The 24,098-nt window shown below is 26.9% G+C and overlaps 1 protein-coding gene and 1 long non-coding RNA gene across 4 annotated transcripts; both read left to right on the plus strand.

Moving 5' to 3' along the window:
- Positions 1-2,382: 2,382 nt before the first annotated feature.
- LOC135928400 (uncharacterized) lies at positions 2,383-3,099 on the plus strand. The gene is made up of 3 exons (XR_010572318.1): positions 2,383-2,493; positions 2,794-2,843; positions 2,901-3,099. It is a non-coding gene; the product is annotated as an uncharacterized LOC135928400 (long non-coding RNA).
- An 8,299-nt stretch (positions 3,100-11,398) lies between these two features.
- On the plus strand, positions 11,399-24,073 carry LOC135928092 (2-(3-amino-3-carboxypropyl)histidine synthase subunit 2-like). 3 transcript variants are annotated; one of them, XM_065464424.1, is made up of 8 exons: positions 11,399-11,507; positions 11,550-11,662; positions 11,750-12,108; positions 12,229-13,009; positions 21,808-22,145; positions 22,264-22,365; positions 22,424-22,554; positions 23,926-24,073. In XM_065464424.1, the coding sequence occupies exons 1-7, from the start codon at positions 11,430-11,432 to the stop codon at positions 22,552-22,554; spliced, it is 1,902 nt and encodes a 633-aa protein (XP_065320496.1). In that variant the 5' UTR covers positions 11,399-11,429; the 3' UTR covers positions 23,926-24,073. The 3 variants fall into 3 exon arrangements, with proteins under 3 accessions (XP_065320496.1, XP_065320497.1, XP_065320498.1); XM_065464425.1 differs by having other exon boundaries at positions 23,929-24,073; XM_065464426.1 differs by lacking the exon at positions 23,926-24,073 and adding an exon at positions 22,824-23,040.
- The last annotated feature ends 25 nt before the right edge of the window (positions 24,074-24,098 follow it).

Below are 24,098 nucleotides of genomic sequence, written 5' to 3' on the forward strand. Positions count from 1 at the left end.
AACAATTTAAGTTATCATTAACTTTTGTGGTAAGTTTAGTAACAAAATTTGAAATTATGTTTCTAGATTTATTTGATAGATGTGTTAAAGTGGGTCCTTTTTTCCATTCAAAAAATCTTTCAAGATAATCTGTGTTAGAAGGAGGATGAGGCTCAAGGAACAATAGTTAAATTAAATATTTATTTGTATGTTCAATAAGAATTCCCTATGTTCATGTAATGTTGTTAAACGGCTTATTTTGAGCCTATTTTTAAAAACGGCTAACTCAATATTTCATCCAGAAAAAAAAACATGCAAGCCTGAAGATTTTACTCATAGAAGGAACAAATCTAGACATATATTAACGAAATCTCGAGGCTTATGCAATATTTTTCCGGCTAAAATAATGAGTTCTCAAAACGAGCAGTTTAACAACATTATTCAGGTGTTTTTAATTTAATTTTGTGATCTAAATTTTTTTAAAGCTACACATAAAAAAATAAAATTGAGAATGAAAAATAAAATGCCGATTTGATTATATGATTATTTCCACTTTTTAATTTTTAACATTTTAAATAAACAATATTTTTTAAAATTATGTTATTTCAAATGACTCTTCTACCTCAATTGTAACTAAAGACATGTAAAATTAAATGGAAGTGAATTTTTCCCAAAATTCCCCATTTTTTTACGACCCTTGGGCCTATAACTAGTGTTATTAAACGGCTCGTTTTGAGCCGATTTTTAAAAAATGACTAACTCAATATTCTATCCAGAAAAATATTCGCAAGCCTGAAGTTTTGCTCATAGAAGGAACAAAGATCTATACATATATTAACGAAATCTCGAGGCTTAGGCATAATTTTTCTGCCTAAAATTTTAGAAAAACCTGAGGAGGGGAATATAGGGTTGAAACTAGTGTTGATCTGTCATGGGATTTACTATATACAAGTCGAGATGCTACATATTTTTTTAAAAGAAAATCTGGATTAAATACGCATAAATTTTCTTGATTATCTCTATCATCATTCATCCAATTTAGATTCGTAGTGTAATTAGTGCTGTACTATTATTTAGTACGACTTTAGAACCTTTGAAGAGAGAGATTTCAGTAAAACAATAAAGAAGCATGGTTATTGATATTTCATATTTTTTCTCCATATTATATTTTAATTTCTAATAATAAGAATAAAGAAAATTAATTAGTAAATAATAATGATAAATTTTCCTAATATGTAAAATATGCAACCCGTTCATAAGAGTGAAATTTGAAAAAATCCCTAGGCTACATACAATGACATAATACCTAGACTGACGATGCATCCATAATAATGCATTTGAAAGCGTCGTTGAATGCAAATCAGCTGGACCCGTCATTTTGGTAACCTATATAGTAATTATTCTCATGTTAAAAAAAAAACTTCCTAATTTTACGATCCAGATTGATGTTATTTGAAAATACGTTATTTTAAAAAAGAATGGGTAACCAAAATGGCGACCCCAGCTGTTTTTCATTGATGTACACTTTTTAATGAATGCATCGTCAGTTTAGATATTATTTTATGTCATTGCCAACATAATAATTAAAAATAAACGTTCGGGGCATAAGACACAAAGAGGCCCTTAAAGAAAGTCCTATTTTGACGTCCCGGGTAGCTGTAACATCGCTTCCCCATTCGCGTAGGCCCGATTGGAACTAGGCAAAGAAAAAATGTAACACGTCTCTAAATTATAACATAATTATAATCTATATAAAGGAGGTGTTCCAAAAAAAAAAGTATTTTAATTTGTTCGGGTTATTGGGAGGAATTACGCCTAAAATGTTTACTAAAAAAGATCGGCCGATTTTTAAAAATGGCTAACCCATATTTTAGCCAAAACTATCACGGTGATTTTTCCTAAAGAAGGTAGAAAGGTTTGGAGATCTATTAACGAAATCTTGAGGATTTCATATTTCTTTTGCTAACCATTTTAAAAAATTGAACCGTTTAACAATACTAATAATATTAACCAACTTATGTGTAAACTATTCTTAGAGATTTTAAGATTTCTCTTTACCTTTTTCAAATCAAATCTAAAAAAAATATTGCTTTTAATTTTTAATCAATAAAATCCAGTTAAATGCAAATGTAAAGACGAATAGAATATATATATTAGAAGTAAATAATAGAATTAAGATTTAAATGTAACCTAATATATATGTAAGTTTGCCAAAAAAAAATTTCCCCCAACCTTATCAATTCTATATAAAATTATCAATAATATTTAATTTTATTTTTATACATTTTTAAGAAAAATAAATATTGGAATATATTTTGGAACAAAATATTGGCAAATCCATTAAAATCCTTTTTAAATATTTAAATAATAAAAATAATAATCAAAAACTTTAATTAACATTGCCAAATAAACCTTGATATAAAAAGGCTTACAATTTTTCGTTTTCAATTCACAAAAAAATTTATTTTAAAAATATTTTGAAAGACAAATCAAACAATATGCCCAACAAAAACGGTAAATATATATAATTATTTATAATAATATTAATATTTATAAATCAGCTGTTAAACGGCTGGTTTTGAGTCGATTTTTCAAAACGGCTAACTCAATATTCCATCCATAAAAATATTACGCAAGCCTGAAGATTTTATTCGTAGAAGGAACAGAGATCTAGACATAATATTATCAAAATCTAGAGGTTTAGGCAATATCCTTCTGGCTAAAATATTGAGTTAGCCGTTTTTAAAAAACGGCTCAAAGCCGTTTAACAACACTCTGTTAAAAACTAATAATTTGTTTGCAATTATATTATAGAATCAGGTGCAGCTGGTGGTTTGGGACAAGCCGGAAAAAGCGAAGCTAAAGTATATTAAAAAAAATTTTTTTAACGATATAACCAAGAATACCATTTTTTTTGATAGGCCGGATCAGCTGGCGCGGATGCGGGAGCCCATGCAGGAAAAAACCAAGCCCAAGCTGGGGCCGGAGCCGGAGCTGGAGCTGGAGCCGGATGCGGAAAACAATGTTCCAAAAACTAAATTAGCTAATAGTGCAGAGTTTCATCAACATTCTAGAAAGAAAATATACATCTTTGTTTTTATTTAAATTAATTGCAAAAATATGTATTGCAAAAATGTAAAAATGTAGTAAATAAAATATTTAATGCTTATATTTTTGTGTTTACATCGATTGTTTTTGATACTTGTGTTATTTAACAGCTCTATTTGAGTCTATTTTTTAAAAACGTCTTAACTAAATATATTATCCAGAGAGTATAACGCAAGCCTAGTTAGTTCGCTCATAGATGGCACAAAGAGGTTTGAACATTCTATTAGCGAAATATCGGGGTTTAGGGTTAAGGGCCATATTTAATTCTGGTGAAAATAGTGATTTAGCAAACTTTTTAAAAATAGGCTTAAATCGAGTCATTAAAAAACTACTTTTATATTATAGTGTTGTTGGATCTCCAAAATGGGCATAGCCAATTTTTATTTATCCTAATAAAACATTTATCATTTTTTAGGCTAAAAGTTTGGTTATCATAGTAGAGTCACGAAGGTGATTTAACTACACTAGTTTTAGTCCATTATCGAAAAGAAACTATATGAATTTATTATTGACTTAAATTATAAATCATTTCAAAGTAAAATTTTTTTTTTTTAAAAAAAAGAAGCCATATTAAAGATTAATATTCCATTACTCTTAAATAGAGGCAAAAAATATTTAAAATAATACAAATATAAACATAAATTTTTGTTTGAAAATAATAATATGAAATTAGAATATTTTTTAACCCAATTTTTATTCAAGTAAATGTAAGCGTTAAAATTAATTAGTTTATATCATTAAGCCTGTTTATATTTTTTTTTACATGGCTGTATTCAATATAATGTTGTTAAACTCAATATTTTATACAGAAAAATATTATGCAAGGACGCATAGGATTAACATCTATTGGCGAAATCTCGACACTTAGGCAACATTTTCCTGGCTATAATGTTGAGTTACCCGTTTTTAAAAATCGGATCAAATCGAGCCATATAAAACACTACGGTAGTCAATAGTATAAATAAAAATTCCTAAATTCCTTGTCAAAAATTTATTTTTTTTAAAAAATATTTCTCATAAGAGAGACATGCTCGGGCCATGCATATAAAATAATATTACTTTTTAAAATCTGCGCCAAAAAAAATTTTTAAATGTAAAATGCGCGGATCCAGACAAAGCTTAAAAAAACATTTATCAATGAGAAAATGTGAGAAAAAGTCTTATAATGGAAAGCCTTTAATAATCCATTTACCACTCATATTTCCAATTTCCTCTTTTAAAAAAAAAAATATGAGTCGCGAGGACCGTGGCTTAAAAATTTTAAAAACATTAAAAATCACAAATCGGGCCTAAAATTTTAAAAAAATTTTGAAACCAGTTGATGTAAGGTGTTGAAAAATCTTATAGTATAAACGTTTTAATATTTTCATTTATGGCAACAACATATAACAAATTTCCTGATCTGTCCAATACAATCAGGGTTGGGTGTCAGGCATTAATATTATAAATACTTATGGCCAAACCAAAAAAAAATTAAAAAGAATTGGGAGTGTGGGCTTGAAGAAAACTTGAAGAAATTAATCGAGAATTGTTCAGTACAAAGAGTTAAAAGTTAAAAGCTTTATGAATTCGTTAATACCTCTCATCGGACCAAAACACACTTTATCTTAAATGTTTACTGTAGTTTGTTATACATTAAATAATGATTAGTTTTAATTTAAAAAAATTAATATAAAAAATTATACACTGTCATTTAAGAAATTACTTTCAATATCTCCCTTCTCGGTCAATGTGACTCCTGTTTAATCAAACTAAAAAATTTAATCACTGTAAGGGGGGGGGGGATAACTTCGATTCAACTTATTAAAATTATTTTTGGTTTTAAAGACCTTTAATAGACCCCGCATAAGATTCAACTTTTTTTTTCATAATAATTCTTAACTGCTTCAAAGCGTTCAAGTATCATTGAAGGGTTGGCAGAAAAATATATTATGGTTAGTATTGATAAAGATCTCGATATAGCCGATTTAATAAGCCGCGATATCATCTCAAGAAGCAACTTTAGGCGAAATCCCACGGATAATGGGTACCATCTCTCTCCAATCAATATCGGAGACATATTTTTTTTATTTAAAATAAGATTACATGAAGGTAAACATTTTATTTGATTGCACCTCCATCTTATTAAATCTTGTTTTAATTTATCAAAAATTGATAATTTTTAATAGATTTGTAAACGTTAAAATCTTATCTTTTTTAAAAAAATTTAAAAATTTTAACCTTGGTAAAATTTAAAAACAATAAACATCATATCTTATTACCCCCTGGTTTCAAATTTATATAATACACAACTTGTGTTGTAAATTGCAATAATTTTAAAAAAATATATTTTTAATTTTAATATATATTATTTTGGGAGGGTGGGTACAATACAGATGACCTAAGTATTAAGTTTAAATCTAATATTTTTGTTAAGTGTTTTTCCAAAATCATATTATCGTGCCAGTGCCAAAATTGGAAAAAAATCTCATTTTCCTTTTAATTTTGAAGCGAGCAACTATAAAAAGAATAAAATGATCATTTATTTTTTTAAAGTTTATAATATTTTTAATTTTGGCAACCTCTGGCCCGAGAATTCTTATGTTTGAATAAACCCAATTCATTTATTTTTTAGTTTATTCAAGTTTATATAATTTGGTAGAATCTTCTAATAAATTTGGCATAAAAGGCGTTTCAATTTTACGTTTGAATTCACCCCCCCCCCCTCCACAAAAAAAAGAAGCAAATATCGATTAAAAAAAATTCTAGAACGTTAACCAAAAAAAATATCATATAAAATAGGCCGGTTCTGCTGATGCCAAGAACCCGAAGACGGTAAAAATAAAGCCGGCATAGGAACCGAACAAAATATAAAGGCCCGAAAATTAAATTAGCTATTATTTGCCAAGTTTCAGGGAGGGTAGGGGTGGATTTTTAAAAGAAATATGAGCTGTTTTTTTTTATATTTAACTTATTTAGTATTGTTAAACGATTTAAATTAAGATTATAGTCAAAATAATATTACGCAAGTTTCAAAATTTCTTTAATAGATGCCCAAGCTATCATGACATCTATGAGAAAAAAAAATATCCAGGCTTGATTATTATTTTATTGCTATAATATTGGGTTAGCCTTTTTGAAAAATCAAGCAGTTTAACCCAAGAACCAAACTTATCTGTAAAATTTAATTTATATTCCCTTAATCAATGACATATAAATACCTAGACTGTCGATGCATTCAAAATAATGCATTTGAAAGCGCAGTTGAATGCAAATCAGCTGAACCAGCCATTTTTGTGACCCATTTAGTAATTATTCTAAGTTTTATGTCATAGCGCTGGTGCGCGTGTTCCGGAAACGGATAGTGGCGGGGGAGGGATCGACTAAGTTGAAGGTCTCTGAGTGGACCACTTTAAATCCGACTCATTATGGTACTAAATAATTCATAGTATAAAATAATCCCTATTTTTAATCCTAACCATATTAATTACTTTATTAAATAATTCCTACTTATCAGGGTATTTCAAAGTCAGAACTTTCGTACACAACAAAGTGTTAGAGTGGGTTTACGTTGTAATTATTTTAATTGTGGACAATCTTTATCGCATAACTGTTACAAGAGTGAATTTACGTTTCGGTTATTTTAATTTTGAATCGGCTTTAATCGCACTATACTGTTATAAAAGTGGATTCCACAGTGGAAAAAGTTAAGGATTTCCCATCATATTTTATTCCGATAAATAATCAAATAAATCAATAAAATATTTATTATATATGTTAACGTCAATGTGTTTTTTTTCCGGCAATGTATTATTTTTACAACTTTAAATCATTTTTTGAGCGCGTTTTTAATTATTTAAAAATGTGATTTTACCGGAAATGTATTTCATCATGTTTGAAATACCTACCCTATGAATTGTAGACAATTTTGCTGTTAACCTTCGACTCATTTATAATTTATATAAAAAATATATAGAAAATATAATGTAAATTAAATTAAGTTCCAAAGTTCATAAAAAAAATTGTCTGAAATTCATATGGTAGGTATTCCCAACAGGATGGAATACATAATTCGGTAAAATCAGTTGTTTAAATTTTAAAAAAACGCGTTCAAAAAATGATTTAAAGTTGAGAAAAATTTGAATAGCCCCCTGAAGCAAAAAATATTTCTTTAATTGCTCCTTAATATCCCCTTGAACTAAAAATAAATTTTTTTAATTGCCCCCTGAACGATTTCTTTTATAATTCTATTGAGTAATATATAGATTTAATTTTATTATTTAAAAATTAATAAAACTATCTAAATTATTATTAAATGAATACTATTTTAATTATTAGATAAGATTATATAATAAATTATATGTTCACTCTGTCAGCTTGCAACCAAATTCTGTGAAAAGTATAACAATATCACTCACTAAATATTAATTTAGCATTAACAGGAAGCTTATTGACTTTTATTATTTAAATTATTATATAAATTAAATAAATATAATCATTTATTAATTGAAAATTAACAAATTTAATATTGTAATTAGCCGAGTTCAAAATCACTAATCAGCTAAATTTTGATTTTTAAATTTAATTATCATGTCTCTTCCTAAAATTATTTTCAAGGTCCAAATCCAAATGAGCATAAGATATTTATTTATAAAAGGTAAGTAGATAAATAGTTTATAATCCTTTATAATATATAATTTTTTATAAAATATTAGGTAAAATGCCACTTTTACACACAAATTTGACAGTTATTTAATATATTACAGTTAATAATTTTAAAATTTTAATAATAAATGCTTTTGATAATAAATATAAGTAACTTTGCATTTAATTATTTAACGTCATCAATTTATTAAAGATATTATTAAAATTAAACTTCTTAATATTCATCCCACAATGTATTTAATGGTCGATACTGATTTCATACACCGGTGGGAGTTCAAGATACTTTGGCCTCAAAAATGATACACCGGTGATCGATACAAATGAAATCGATCAGAAATACAAATATTGGGAGATCAAGATTGGAATATCTGTCGATTTGATAACTCCGTGTTGGGATACTCAGGTAGGATATCTGGCCGATACTGATTTCATACACCGGTGGGAGTTCAAGATACTTTGGCCTCAAAAATGATACACCGCTGATCGATAAATCGATCAGAAATACAAAGATAAAAATAGATAGCAAGATTAATATTATAATAGATAAGAGAAGGAGCTTACCACCAGAAAAGGTGAAAGCTAAAAAGAAAAAAAAAATGTATGTAATAAATTAGATATTTTTTCTTCTCTTTTTTTACGTGTTTTTAGGTAAGCTATTTTTAGTTTTGAGTTAAATTTATAATACGATTATATTTTTGATATTATTGCAATCTATTATTATTTTAAGATATAATATACCAACTAGAGGCGGTGCGACAATATATATAAAATCTTAATTCATATCACTCTGGTTCTTATTTTATAGTAACAAAATGTTTCATTTCTAATATGGCATCCTTGCCGTGTAAATAACTCAAAACTTCAATATATTTGCATAATTTCTTCTAAAGATTTTTACTGTTTTTGTTTTATATATTTATCTAACATAATAAATTCTGATATGGATTACCATCGTGAGTGTCATGCAGCGTCTACATGACAGGATTTTCACTGGATGCAAACCCCTTTCAAAAACCTTTGCCTACCCCCCTAAAAAATTCTACCGCCTTTGGCGGCGGTGCCTGTCTATTATTGTTTTCACCTTTTTAATTTATTGATACTTTTTTCAAAGAATTTATCTAGGATAACTTAAATTAATCTATATTTACTACCAACTATCGATATTTTGTGAATATAAAGAATTTATTTTTTAGATAATAAATTCAATTAAAACCTCCATTATTTACAATAAATTAATTATTATGGCATTATGAGCTTGCTGAAATATCTAAACCTTTTAAATTACATTTAAAAGGATAGCAGAAAGATTTATTTGGAAAACAATGTGTATGATTGTTTACAATTTATAGATTTGGTCGATGGATTGCATTATAATAATTATATAATAAAAGTATTCATTTTTACAGCAAATTTCATCTCGAAATTTAATAGATAACCCCCCAAAAAATTTACCCTACCCTCATTAAAGCAGCCTATCTCATACCCTCTTCAAAAAAATAGGATGCAAACTGTTCCTACCCCTACCGCTCATGTAGACGCTGGTGTCATGGCTATGACTGCAAATTAAGCAGCATCTATTATTTGTGTGACTATGTAATTTAAGATTATTACTATAGCTGCTGAGAGCATATGATTGCATATTTTAGATAAGCAATAATGGTCAACTGTGTACTCGTTTATATATCATTAAAAATGGAAGATAATCTTTTAGTTTTATGATTTGGATTGGTCGTTTATATTTTCTTTTTCAAAAATTGTTGATTTGGGTAGACCTATAAATTTTTCCTTATTAGTCCATTCTCTAAACATTGTCTAAAATGGTAACAGAGAGTTATATTAGTTTCATGACCTTTTGTCAATGTAACTTGCTAAAATTATATAGCCTTGGGCCGTGGCATATGTATGAATTAATTAACCTTTTTTATCACTTGTAATTTTTTGCGCAAAATTTTTTTATATCAGCAATCGAAACTATTTTATACTGTAATAAATAGATTTTGTATTAAAAAATATTATTTTTAGAAATGTCTTGTATTGTTTTAATTATTTATATGCTAGTTTATTTTGTATGCAAAATATTATAAATGGCAAAATATGAAATTCAGAATAATTGTCTAGAGTTAGCATATTTTAAAAATGTATAATATATTAATATAAAACCCGGTCGAAGGCCGGGCAAAAGCCATATAAAATATTTTAGCTGAGTTCTTGAGTTTGTAAAGGCTAGCGACGCCCCTACATGTTATGACATGTGTTGTTGGGGCATATATAATATGTGTGAGGGAGGAATATCATATTTCTGTAAAAAAAATAAACCAATAACTGGAACTATTGGTTTTATCTAGAGCTTCGAATATAAACGATTACACAGTTGACCATTATTGCATATCTAAAATATGCAATCATATGCTCTCAGCAGCTGTAGAAATAATTTTAAATTACATAGCCATACAAATAGCTGGTTAATTTACAGTTATAGCCATGATTTTCACGATGGTAACCAATATCAGAATTTATTATTATAGAATTGATGAAACAAAATCACTAAAAATCTTTAGAAGAAATTATACAAATATATTGAAGCTTTGAGTTATTTACACGGCAAGGATGACATATAACTATAAAATAAGAACCAGAGTGATATCATGAAAAAAATTTTTATATATTATTGTCGCACCATCTCTAGTTGGTGTATTATATCTTAAAATAATATTAATAATATAAAATATATACGTATTATAAATTTAACTTAAAACTGTTTTTCAAAGAAGAAAAAAAATAGCTTTCTTAAAAACACGTAAAAAAAGAGAAAAAAAGATATCTAATTTATTACATCTATTGTGGGATGAATAATAAGATGTTTAATTATAATAATGATGGCGTTAAATAGTAGAATGCAAATTGTTACTTATATTGATTATCTAAAGCATTGATTAGAAAATTTTAAAAATATTAACTGTAATTTATTATAAAACTGCCAAATACGTCTGCAAAAGTGGCATTTTATCTAATATTATATAATTAATTATATATAAGGATTATAAACTACATGCCTACTTACTTTTTATAAAAAATATTCTATATTTATTTGGATTTGGATCTTGAAAATAATTTTAGAAAGAGACATGATAATTAAATATAAAAATCAATAATATAGTTGATTAGTGATGTTAAACTCGGCTAATTACAATTAAATTTGTTAATTTTCAATTAATAAATGATTATATTAATTTAATTAGATAATAATTAAAATAATAGAATTCATTCAACTGTTAATGCTAAATTAATATTTAGTGAGTGATATTGATATATTTTTAACACAGATTTTGATCGCAAGCTGACATAGTGAAAATATAATTTATTTGTATTAATTATTCATTTAATAAAAATTTACATAGTCTTATTAATTTTTAAATAATAAAATTATATCTATATATTACTCAATAGAATTATAAAAGAAATTGTTCAGGGAGCAATCAAAAAAATTTATTTTTAGTTGATGGGGATATTAAGGAGTCATTAAAAAAATTTTTGCTTCAGGGGGCTATTCAAATTTTTCATGGAACTTGAGCCCCTACACACCCTTCCCTAGCGACCCCACTGCAAAATTATATGGGGGATAGGTCTCCATTGAAATCACCCTCGCTCACTTTAGGCAGGTCTATGACCAACGTGCTGGATATGGTAAGAGTTTTAACATGCGGAGCAAAATATTTTATCAATACTTTGAAATAGAATTTATTATAAATTGGATAAATCAGAATGGATATAAAAGGGTAAAATTAATTTAAGGGTTTTTATATAATAATAATCTACAGGTCGCTTTACAATTTCCTGATGAGTATCTTAAATATTCTCTAGACATTTCTAATTTGATAAAAGCCAAATCTGAATGTCAAACATATGTTTTAGCAGATACATCTTATGGAAAGTAAGTTTAATGTGTCATTTACAATTATGAATTTTTTAAAGAATATATTTATTTACTTTTAATTAATAAAAAATATTTGTATTTTAGTTGTTGTGTCGATTTAATAGCATCTCAACATGCAAATTGTGATTCACTAATACACTTTGGCCCAGCTTGTTTATTTTCTGGAACTATCAATGATAATATAACAAATTTTAAAAATGGTTTTCCTGTATATTATTGCTTTGCACATCTTGATTCATCTGAAAAATATAATGTGACTGATTTTATAAATTCAATTTTTTATGAACCCCTGAATAAAAAGGATTCTAATGCCAATGAACAAGAACAAATACTAACAAGTGTAGCCTCTATTTTTAATGAGTATCAAAAACTTCATATGACTGATTCAAATTTGAAAATTCAAATTCTGCTATTTTATGAATTTTCTTATTTCAGGAATATAAGTAATTTAATATAATAATTCATTAATTATAATTTTACAAAATTAGATAAAAATCTATAAATTTTACTGTATAATTTTAATTATATTCATGTATAAAAACTTATTTATAAAATCTATTTAGTAAAGAATTTAGATGCCATGGAAATAATACTGCAAGAAAAATTCACAGATATGTTGCTAAGATTGAATAAAAATAATTCCAGCATCAATTCAGAAGACAAAAAGATCACTTTAGATTTTATTATCTCAGCCCCTGATTTTCCTCCTAACAGTTATTGCTCTGAAAATATGTCAGAAACAAATCACAATTACTTTAGTAATAATAATAATGAAAACAAATTCATCAGGGAATGCTCCAGAATATATTTATCCTCAAAATCTATTCAAAATATTTCTCCACATAATGCAAATAAACTTGTGAGGACTAAAATCGTCAAAAATGGTATCCTTAATTTTGTCATACCACCTGAGATTTGTAGCTCATATAGCTTTAATGAGGACCAAGTCAAGGATAATGAAAATAATGAAAAATCCCCAAACTCTTTTGATTTTGAAGAAAAAATTTGCCAATCATTCTTGATTTTTGTGGGCCACCAAGAATGCCCAGCATTTACTAGAATATTTTTTAGATATTTTCCCAAAATTTATGCCTCAAAAAATGGTCTATCAGGTGGAGAAATTAATACTTCTTCAGTGAGAAGGTTTGACAAAGTGGATTCATTTTTCATTTATGATCCTAATTACCAGAAAAGTTTAGATTGCTTGATGCTTAGAGACGATTTTTCTATGAATAGGATGATATCCAGGAGGTATTTCTATATTGAAAAAGGACGCCAAGCTAAAATTGTGGGAATTATAATTGGCACATTAGCCGATTCTCGAATAATCGAAGCTATACAAAGGTTTTTTTTCTTTTAATTATATGCTTCAATTTTTAATAATATTTTTTGTTTATAAAAATAATCACTTCTTCTTTAACCTTGCCATTTATTGTTTAATTTATTGCCAAAATATGATATTAGTCAATTGTTAAAAAGCCTTATTTGGGTCAATTTTTAAAATGACATGTTAGTCAAAATAATATTATGTAAGCCTCGAGATTTGGTAAGGTTCAAACCTTTTCTGCCATCTATGGGAAAAATGTGCAGATTTACATAATATTATTTTGGCTAAAATCTTAATCAGGCCATTTTTATAAATCAACCCCTATCCAGCTTTTTAACAAAACTAACAATAATATTTTGGAATAAAATATATTCTATTAGCCACTAGTAAAGATCTGCAGAGCCTAGATTATAGGCTGCATTTTTATTTAAATGCTTGTCTGGCCCACTCACGCCCGTCAATTATTTTTTGACTAATTTTCTGGTCGTTGGTTAAAATTATACTAAAGTTTGACCTGTACAATTTAATTTAGAGAAGAATTTTCCTACACATTTTTAATGTCTATATAGCATCAATCCATGTCAAATAATATTTGCAGGCACGTTATATTCTAGTTTTTATTACTTGATACTTTACCGATTGCCTCCTTTTATCGTTTTACCCCTCATTCATAGTTAGCGCAAATTCGCAACGAAATATACCAAAAATACACCATATTATTTTGTATACTTTGTCGCGCATTCTGTCTGACTTATTATGAGCGAGGAGAAAATCCGAAAAAAATTGACTTATTTATCTAGCCTAGCCTAACTAACTAGTTATATATTCAGTGTGAGGGTGCACCCAGGATGGCATGATACAGTGGTTGGTAATCATTTTATTCCTTATATAATGGTGATCTATGATGGTTGATATTTTTTTTTAAAAAAGCACATATTTAACAATGATACAATTTTCTATTATATAGCTCTAAGAAAGTTAATATAAAAATTTATAAATTTAAAAGAGTTTAGTTATACTTGAAAGATTTTGTATAATCCTTAAAGAAAATATGATATAATTTTTAAAAATTAAAAAATTTTGTCACATAATTTTTTTTTTGAATTGATAACCCTATAATGAAAACATTTAAACCATATGGAGGCCATAGGGCATGTTTTATGAGCCATCCATCCCGCCATAATATGGAATTCCAACAATTTTTTAAAGATATGACTTAAACCTCTGCTCCCAGTTAAACCACAACTTTAAGCTAGAGGCGAATTTTTACATGTAATAGAAAACTTAGCTAAAGCCTGTTTGGAGTTGGCGAAGTGTAGGTGATTTGTCAATATTAATTTTTAAGTCCATAATAATTGATCAAAAATTTATTTCTCGGCCTATTAAAATTTTTTTAAAGAAAATAGATAATATAAAAAAGGATTTATCCATGTGGGTCGTTCCACGTCAAATCGACCAAAAAAACGAGATTTTCGGACGACCATCTTTTAAATGAAAGAAACCTGGCATGATTCTTTTCTATTTTGTATAATCAATATTTTAGAGTGATACTCAACCAGATTCAAAGATATACACCTTCAAAGTCAAAAATTTCATTCATTTTTGAGATGGTGGCCGAATCACTGGTCGATTTGTCATGGAATTACCCATGTTCAGTTATAGGCTGATCATTATTTCAAAAGAGAAAAAATTGATTTTTTTTTCAAAAAAATGCTTAGGCCCAGGGATCTAAACCGAAACGAGTATCGGTTCGGGTTCAGGTTCGGATAAAAATAACGGTTAAGGTTCAGTTCTTAAAAAATTAAAAGTTCGGTTCGAACCTCTAAAAATCGTTTAAACATTTTTGTATCCAAACCGACATTCGAATTATGTATAGGGAAAATATTTTTTTTATTTTATCATTAATTTAAAAAACACATGTATAAAACCTTCATTTTTATTAATTGCACATTATAAAATAATATTTAATTTATAAATATAAAAATAAGAATAATATCAATGATTAATTTTAATATGAACAATATTTTACCTTTTTTTTACAATTTTTTTTATTAAGCTGCACAATTTATATATTTTCAAAATTCGTCTCACTCAAATTACACTATGAGGAAGATAGTATAAATTTAATTGTTGAAAAGCATCTTTTCACACTGACTTGGGTAGCCGGCACTGTCAATATGATATAAGATTTGATGTGTCATATATAATAATATTTTGGATTTAATTTTTTCTCTAAGCATTATAATTTACAAGCTTAAAATATTTTAAAAAAATGTTGTAAAATGACAATATACTAAAGTTTATAAAAATTATGACCGACACTTATCAATCAAATGTGATTGATGATAATCTTTAAAATAATTTGAATGTAATTGAAATTTTTTCAATATACTAATAATAACTTACATATTGTTTTATAAGCATAAAATCATGCAGGCTCGAACCGGTTCAGAGACATTATAGCGGTTCTGTTCAGATTCGGCTAGAATATTTTTAGCGGTTTAGGTTCGGTTCAGGTTCGATAAAAAATACCGGTTTTAGCGGTTCAGGTTCGGTTTGGATCCCTGCTTAGGCCACATGTGTCGGTTCGTCTTTTTTAAAAAATTTATTTCTGTTTAGAGGCCAATACTTCAGATTTTGAACTAGGACACCTATGCTGTTTTGTTTTTAAGTATGTACTAAATATAAATATTATTCTGTTTAGTGAAAACTGTATAGACGGCTAAACAGATTTCTGTTTAGAAAAAAATTGAGCAAGTCAGGTGACGGCCATATATGTTTTATAAAATGCCTCATTCCATATTAATATATAAATCCTTTATTCATTCCCAACCAATGGTTCATCTTTTCGCGTGTAACAGCTTAACCTTATCATCATTTATTTTTTAAATTAAAATAAATAATTTAAAATATCATTTCTTTGATAGAACCTTGCCAGGGACCTGTAAAAGTCTGATAATTTTTATTTTATTCACGTTCTACCTTTGAGTATCATGCCAAACCATGTCCCCAACATCGATGAAAATGATAAAATTTTGTAAAAATTTTAATGAAATATAACCAGAGATGTAATAGAGGGGGGGGGGTAATTTATTTTGAGACCCCTTTAAGTAAATGCATACTCGCGGGTTAATTATGAAATGATTCATTTAAGAAATCAAATAATTTTTAAAATTTAATACAAAAAAATTTTTTTTTTCTATATCAAAAATTGACCATTATATTTAAGTAATTAAATGTAGATCAATATTACGTTTTAAAATTATATACGCCATCTTGCGGGATAAATATTATTGACTTTTATATTATCTTTTTATTATAAATATTTTTAAATAGCATTATATTCTTTTTCCTTGAAACATAACTATATATATAATAACTATTAGTAATTTATATTAATTTAAAATTCTCCCCATCATTTCTCAATCACTAATTGATATCCTTTATGAATCCAACTCACCTTTAAAATTTATTTTAAATATAGTTAAATTAATGAAACTAACTTACACACAATTGATCTTTTGTCATAAAGACAAGGGTAAAATCTAACAGAGTTGATCAACTCTTATTTATTTATATCCTAAAAAATATATATATGATATTTTTATAATCAAAAATTTACTTGCAAATTTTGTATTTCGGCCATATTATAGTTTGTCGCTTTGAAAATAACAAAATGTTTTGTAATGTGATTTTTATGTTTAATGCGACAAATTTGGCGGGATTGTCGCGTCGCAAAAGCTCACTATGAATAGTCATTGGTATTTACACATATTTGTATTTTGTCGTGTCGCTGTCGCTCTCTACTGTGAATGCACCCTTACTCACCATACATTTTACAATACTAATAATTGTAATTTATTCATAATTTTTTTTTCTTGATGTCGTCACCTGCTTTTACCTGAAAGAAGTGATATCTTTTAAAGGAAATTTATTATATAGTCTTTTTTTAAATATCATTTCTTATTGTCATATTTTACTATTTTATAACAATTAATTATATTTTAAACTGCCTTAATATATTTTGTACTTCAGTTTATATTCTTTTACAAAATCAATCTAAATAAATCGATTAATCATCATATCATCAATCCACCAGCTGACCCTGATTGAATCTGAGATACGTTTTGTTTTGTTTATCAAGAATCTTTCAATATAAAGTAATCTTTAAACATAATTATACATAAAAATAATATGAACCATGGTGATATGTCCCACTTGCAATAACAATGTATCCCCCTTTCATCAGGTACTTTCTTTAACAACAATGAACCTTATATGCCTCCATCTTCTTATCCTGCTCTTATTAATAGTATTAATTTGGAATCAAGACCTACAACTTAAGTTCCAACAATACATTCAACACAGAAACAATCCCTATAACTATATCTTCATGCCCAGATAATAACATTAATTCAACCTCTATTGCTGAGGCACAAGAATGGCTAGAAAAATTTATAAAAGAAAGTCCCCCTCACAATAGCTCGTATTCCAAAAGGTGCTAGAATTATATTTTCACAATTTTTTTTATTTTAATCTCCCTAAATAAAAAGCTTAGATAATTGGATTAAGCTATTATCATTTATATATTTAAATCTATTCCAACATCAAAATCAAACTTAACACAAAACATCAAAAAAACATTAATTCAAATGATACTAGTTATTTTGATATTCCCAAACAACCTCCACATTCTTTCAATAAGCTTTGGCAGATAAAAAAAAGGCCAAGCTTATTGAAAATAAAATTAACTTATGCAATGTAAATTCAGCTATCAACATAGCCTGTTCAAGTGATACTATGGCCCCCAATAATGATTTAACTCTCATGGCTATGCAATCTAAACATCCTCAAGATCTTTCACAAATCATCCTTCCACCATCTAATAATCCCATTCCACTAACCGAGATGGAAATATTGGAAACAATAAAGTCATTCAAAAAAGATTCTTCTGGAGGCATCGATGGCTTTCGAGCCACTTATCTCCAAGATATAATTAAACAACTTTACCCCTATATCAAAATATACTTGCACAATTCCCCGTATTGCTCAATCATTTCTTTCATAATAATATATCTAATTCCATTCAGCCCATCATTTTTGGAGCTCGTTTAATAACCTTAAATAAAACCAATGGGGACATCAGGCCTATTGCAATAGGGTCACTCTTCTGGCGAATCATTTCCAAAAAAATTTGCTCCCATATAAAATCTAACCTGTCTAATCTATTACAACTAAACCAGCTTGGTTTTAATGTTTCTGGAGGATGTGAGGCTGCATCCCACTCGACACGTGTCATACTCCATAATACACATGATCAATGCATTCTCAAAATCGACCTACATAATGCCTTCAATTCACTTAGGACATTTTATACCCTCTTTTTGTGAAACTTTCCCAGATTATACAACATACATCGCTGCATGTTACAACCAACCCACCTTTTTAAAATTTAATGATTCTATCATTCTATCTAAACAGGGCATCCAACAAGGAGACCCTTTAGGTCCAGCATTATTCTGCCAAGGCATTCAATTAATTATAAAAGTCTTCCAATTGTGATCTTAAATTATATGTATGGTACCTGGACGATGGCACACTAGCAGGCCCTTATAACGAAATCATAAAAGTTCCATCAATTATAAATCACTTAACTCCTATTACAGAAGTGTGGATTTTATTCCCCTTCCGAATCTGACTGCCCATCCGAAAATTTTATTTTAGTGGACAAAGCCAACTTTACCCATCTAATGCTATATTATATTACATTTTAGAGATGAATTCCTTGCTAAATTTAAGAGAATGAAAAAGTCTGATAATTTTTATTTTATTCACTTTCTTCTACCTTTGAGTATCGTGCCCAAACCCTGTCTCCAACGTCTATGAAAATGATAAAATTTTGATGGAATATAACCAGAGATATAAGTAAGAAAGGGATGGGGGGGATATCAAAAATCAGCAATTATATTTAAGTAATTTAATGTAAATCATTTTTTAAATTATATACGCCATCTTGCGGAATAAATATTATTGACTTTTATATTTTATTTTGATTTACAAATATTTTTAATTAGCATTATATTATTTTTCTTCTTCTTTGAAACATAACCTTACTATATGTAACCATTATTTACATTTATTTAAATTAAAATAACTATATAAAATTTCTGTTTTATATTAAATAGACTTAGATTGTTAAAAATAATGGCCAGTTTTTTAATTTTGATTTTATACTAAATATACATGCTATAAGTTTAACTTAAATTACGCATTCTGTCATATTCTATATAAACTTTTTTTGAATATATTAATTTTTATCTTTGAGATACTTCGTAAAATTTTTAAAACATACTGTAATTAAATATGAGTTATAATCAGGGATCCTAACCGAACCTGAATTTAACAGTTAAACCGATAAAACCGGTATTTTTTGTCAAACCTGAACCGAACCGCTAAAATGCCTCTGAACCGGTTCGAGCCTCATAATTTTATGCTTATAAAATAATATGTAAGTTATGACTAATAGTATATTGCAAAAATTTTAATTATATTCAAATTGTTTTAAAAATTATTATCAATCACATTTGATTGATAAACGTCAGTCATAATTTTTTTAAACTTTATATTGCCATTTCACGACATTTTTTAAATATTTTTAGCTTATAAATTATAATGCCTAGAAAAATATTAAATCTAATATATAAATTATTTACATATATAGTATTATTAATGACACATCAAATGTGATATCATACTGGCAATGCCAGCTACCCAAGTTAGTGTGGAAAGATGTTTTTCAACAATTAAATTTATATTATCTCCTTATAGATGTAATTTAAGTGAGACGAATTTTGAAAATATATTAATTGTGCGGCTTAATAAAAAAATTTTAAGTAATTGTTCATATTAAAATTATTCATTGATATATTTATTTGTTATATTTATAAATTAAATATTATTTTATAATGTGCAATTAAAAAAAATGAAGGTTTTTATTTTAATTATGAAGTAAAAAAAAAATTTTCCTTATTATACATAATCCTAAAGTAGGTTTAAATACAAAAGTGTTCAAACCGGTTTTCAAAGGTTTGAACCGAACCGATATTTTTATTTTTTGCGAACCGAACCTGAACCTTGAACCGGTATTTTTATCCGAACCGATATTCGTTTCAGTTTGGATCCCTGGTTATAATATTTTAAATATTTTTTTTTAACATAAATATTGTATATTTTTAAAATATTTATAATCAAAATTTATCTCATTAGTAATTAAAATATGATTTTTTAAGAAATAATTTAAGTTTTTTTTTCTTTCAATATTTTGATTAATTGTTATTGTGTTATTTTATGAATAACTAAAAATTTGTGTGAGACTTTATCAGGGTTGTTAAATCTAGATAAAAAAATGTGGTATCTGTATCTAGATCCATTTAAAAAGTATCTTTTAACAACTCTAGACTTTATTAATAATATATTAATAATATAATTTTATTTATAATTTGAATAAATAAAATGGTCAATATTATTTCCAATCAATTTAACTGACCTTTTATATAATATTAAATTTAAATACGTAATATTTGTATGACAAATATATTATTCGAATATAACGTTGAATATTATAACCTTTTAAAATATATAAAATATAACATTAATTAATAAGAAATTATTATAAAACAGTATTTTATTAAAAGTGGTCGGTCAGTACTTGATTTTTATATAATGTTAGTTATTAATGGTAGAATTATATGATTTTTCCCTTAATTATTAGCAAGTATTATTTATTATAAAAGCTAATTAATAACTAATATAATATAAAAATAAACTTGTTAATTTAGCTAAGAATAGTTTTGTCATGAATTTAAGATTATATCTTATCTAATTAACTGTTGTATGATTGAGATGTGTATAATGTTACATTTATCATCATTAAAAATATTAAAATAAAAAATTCTTCCTACGCATTTTTATTCTCCTTTTTTATCAATTAAATTTATATCTAAAGTAAATTTTCTTACCCTCTTCTGTATCATGTGTATATGATTGTTCCCAGGAAATGGTTAAGAATTTTTAAAGATTATTTTCTTTAACCTAGGTATATGTTTGATTTTTTTAAAACTTTTTCATTTCATTACAGTTGAGGTTACTTAAATCCTTTTTCAAAGGTTGGTGTTAAAAAAAATTTAAAATCCCCAAATATATAAAAAAAACTGGAAAATTATTTATTCAAATTATTTTAAAACTGACTATTTATTTTAAATATTGCCCAAATCTATAAAAAAAACATGGAATTTAATTAATTGCTAAAATACCTATCATATGTTTTTTATACTGCCCACCATTTTATGTTTGAAAAAAAAAACATTGCTTTTTTAAAGATTTGGTTATCTGCATACAATTTTTGTCAGTTATGGACGTTTGCAATTTATAAATACTTTATACATTAATATCTTTGATCGCGTGTTTTATTTTTGTCTGTTATGAGAGTCAGATGTTTTGGATTTCAGCTATCCTGATCAGGATATTTATTTTAAAGAATATTTTTATAAGTCCTATGAAAATGATCTCATTATTATTAATATGCTAAATCCGATGATTTTATAATTAAGGATCTCATATATATAATATTGGCGAGGAAAGGGGAAAAGATTTCTTCCAGAAGAGAAGAGATTTGCCCAAGATCAATTTAATTTTAAAAAAATTTAACGGGAACCAACGACCAATGAATTAGACTCCTAAATAGGCATATAAAAATTAAATATTTGTACATCTTCTAAATTATATAATATGTATTACTTTTTTTACCGGAGAAAAGTTTAAAAGAAATGGTAAAAAGAGCTGGCAAAAAGAGTTACACCTTCATATTCGGTAAACTGAATCCGAATAAGTTGGCTAATTACGGTGAAGTAGATGTTTTCGTTCTCCTTTCGTGTCCTGAAACTTGCATGATGCCACTAGAAAAATCGAAGAATTTTCACAAACCTATATTGACCGCATGGGAAATGGAATTAGCTTGCACCGATCCTGGCGGAATGGGCGGTCATTCCTTTGAAACGGTGGATTTAGATTTCATTAACACGCTCTCTTTAGCTGAGCCGCAAGTTCGTGAAACTGGTGCCCTAGCGGTTGGATCTCAAGATACCAATTTATCGAGTAATTATAATATTTGATTAGTATCATTGTTTTCAATAAAATAATGTCTTTTTTATTAACCTCTAATTTATTTAATGCTAAAAACTTTTCAACAATAAATACAATTTATAAATTATAGATCAAGAAATTACGAACGATTCTTCAACTATGCTAACTAATAAAATGGATAATTTAGCATTGATCCCCAAGGAAAATTTAGATATCAGTATCGTCACCAGCTGTAAGTTTCTATACCCTTTAATCGGTTTATTATATTTAAAAAAATTTAATATTAATAGATGACTACTTATGCCAATTGAGTTGGAAAGGATTGGTATATGCCGAGGATTTAGAGTCGCCAACACACCCAGCTCTTATTTCGATTGGTCGCTCGGGCAATGCCAGTCATTATATATCTGAACCGTCATAAGTTTTATTTTCAATATTTTTACAAAATACAAAAATGATTTATGAGATAAGATTTAAGGTAAATCATGGTTCAAAGATTGAAATCATGACTCGGAATACAATTTTTGTTTTTAAATATTCGAAAAATATTAAGAAACTTCCCTTATGGGAAGGAAGGAATTTTAACATTTGTTAAATGACAAATATATTTTACCTTGATTTGAATTAAATATGTAATTGAAACATAATTCACTTATGTTATATAGTTTTAATTTTATATATTCACATTAGAGGCCTACAACAAACAATTCAAAAGCACGATTGCCCATTATTTAAATTTTTCTTTAATACTCCTACATATAGACCGGACATTGAAAATTTTTTTACTCTGGCCCGAGTCTAGCTGTTAGATGTGGCAGACCCGATAAATAAATGTTGGAAATATTTCATTATATAAATTTTCTATCACCTTTTTTTCGACATAATGCAAAATTTTTTATATAATGAACAATCGCTTTTAAATTCGATTGTATTTCAACTTTACCCTTGTATATTTTAAACTGAATAAAATTTATACAAATTAAATAAAAACTTTATAATAACGATTGATTAGATTATGGGGGCTAAATATACTTATATTTAAGGTAGGCAATATGCAATGACATCTAATAATAATATCTAGACTGACGATGTATTTATAATAATGCATTTGAAAGCTTCGTTGAATGCAAATCTCTGGACCCGCCATTTTGGTAACCCATATAGTAATAATTCTCAGGTTAAAAACTACTATTAAATTGATAACTTGCTTCCTTATTATCTCAATGATCAGGCAATTCTTTAATAAAGATTGCGGCAGGCATAGGAGTATAAATTGACCTCTCGTTTAAAATTTTTATAATAATATGGGTAATCCAAATGTCCCCAGCTGTTCATTGATATACACTTTTAATGAATGCATCGTCAGTCTAGGTATTATTATATGTCATTGGCAATATGTTAATAAATACACATAATTTTTATTTTTTTCTTAGACATCATGATATTTAATCAAATTATAAAAAAATTTTTAGTCAAGTTGGATCTGAAAATGTGTGCTCTAGTCGGGCTCAGGCAAAAAAATTTAAAATTCTGGTTGGGGCCGTGAAAAAAATCATCTTGCAGACCTCTACCTGCATATACATGTATTTTTAAATGGCCACTATAAAGTGATTCTTAGGAAATTATAGCTTCTAACCAATATGTTTAAGATTAACAAATAAAAAATTTTCTAGATTAAGAAAATTTCAGACTTGAACAAAAATTTAATTAAAAAAAGTCATTATTATGTTGAAAGAAAATTTTAAAAACTATTATATTAGTATCATTTTTGAATTTATAAAATTAATTGAAGTAGCTCAATCATCCACAATCATGCTCTGTTTCCGATTGTAAATACTTTATTAGAATTTTAATTACGCAACTGCAGGTGACAATGGAATGATCAATGCAACGATATAAATAGTTGTGCAATAATTAATGTATATATATATATAAATTTACTTATTGTATTAGTATAAACATATT

The sequence above is a fragment of the Gordionus sp. m RMFG-2023 genome, chromosome 4 (assembly GCF_954871325.1).
Source record: "Gordionus sp. m RMFG-2023 chromosome 4, tfGorSpeb1-WG-v2, whole genome shotgun sequence".
Classification (NCBI taxonomy): domain Eukaryota; kingdom Metazoa; phylum Nematomorpha; class Gordioida; order Chordodea; family Parachordodidae; genus Gordionus; species Gordionus sp. m RMFG-2023.

Excerpts from the sequence above, each read along its gene's own strand:
- LOC135928092 (XM_065464424.1), top strand. The coding sequence starts at position 11,430 with ATGCGGAGCAAAATATTTTATCAATACTTTGAAATAGAATTTATTATA. Across the intron at positions 11,508-11,549 it reads ATCAGAATGGATATAAAAGG|GTCGCTTTACAATTTCCTGA; the intron begins GTAAAATTAATT and ends AATAATCTACAG. Across the intron at positions 13,010-21,807 it reads ATAATCGAAGCTATACAAAG|TTTAAAAGAAATGGTAAAAA; the intron begins GTTTTTTTTCTT and ends ACCGGAGAAAAG.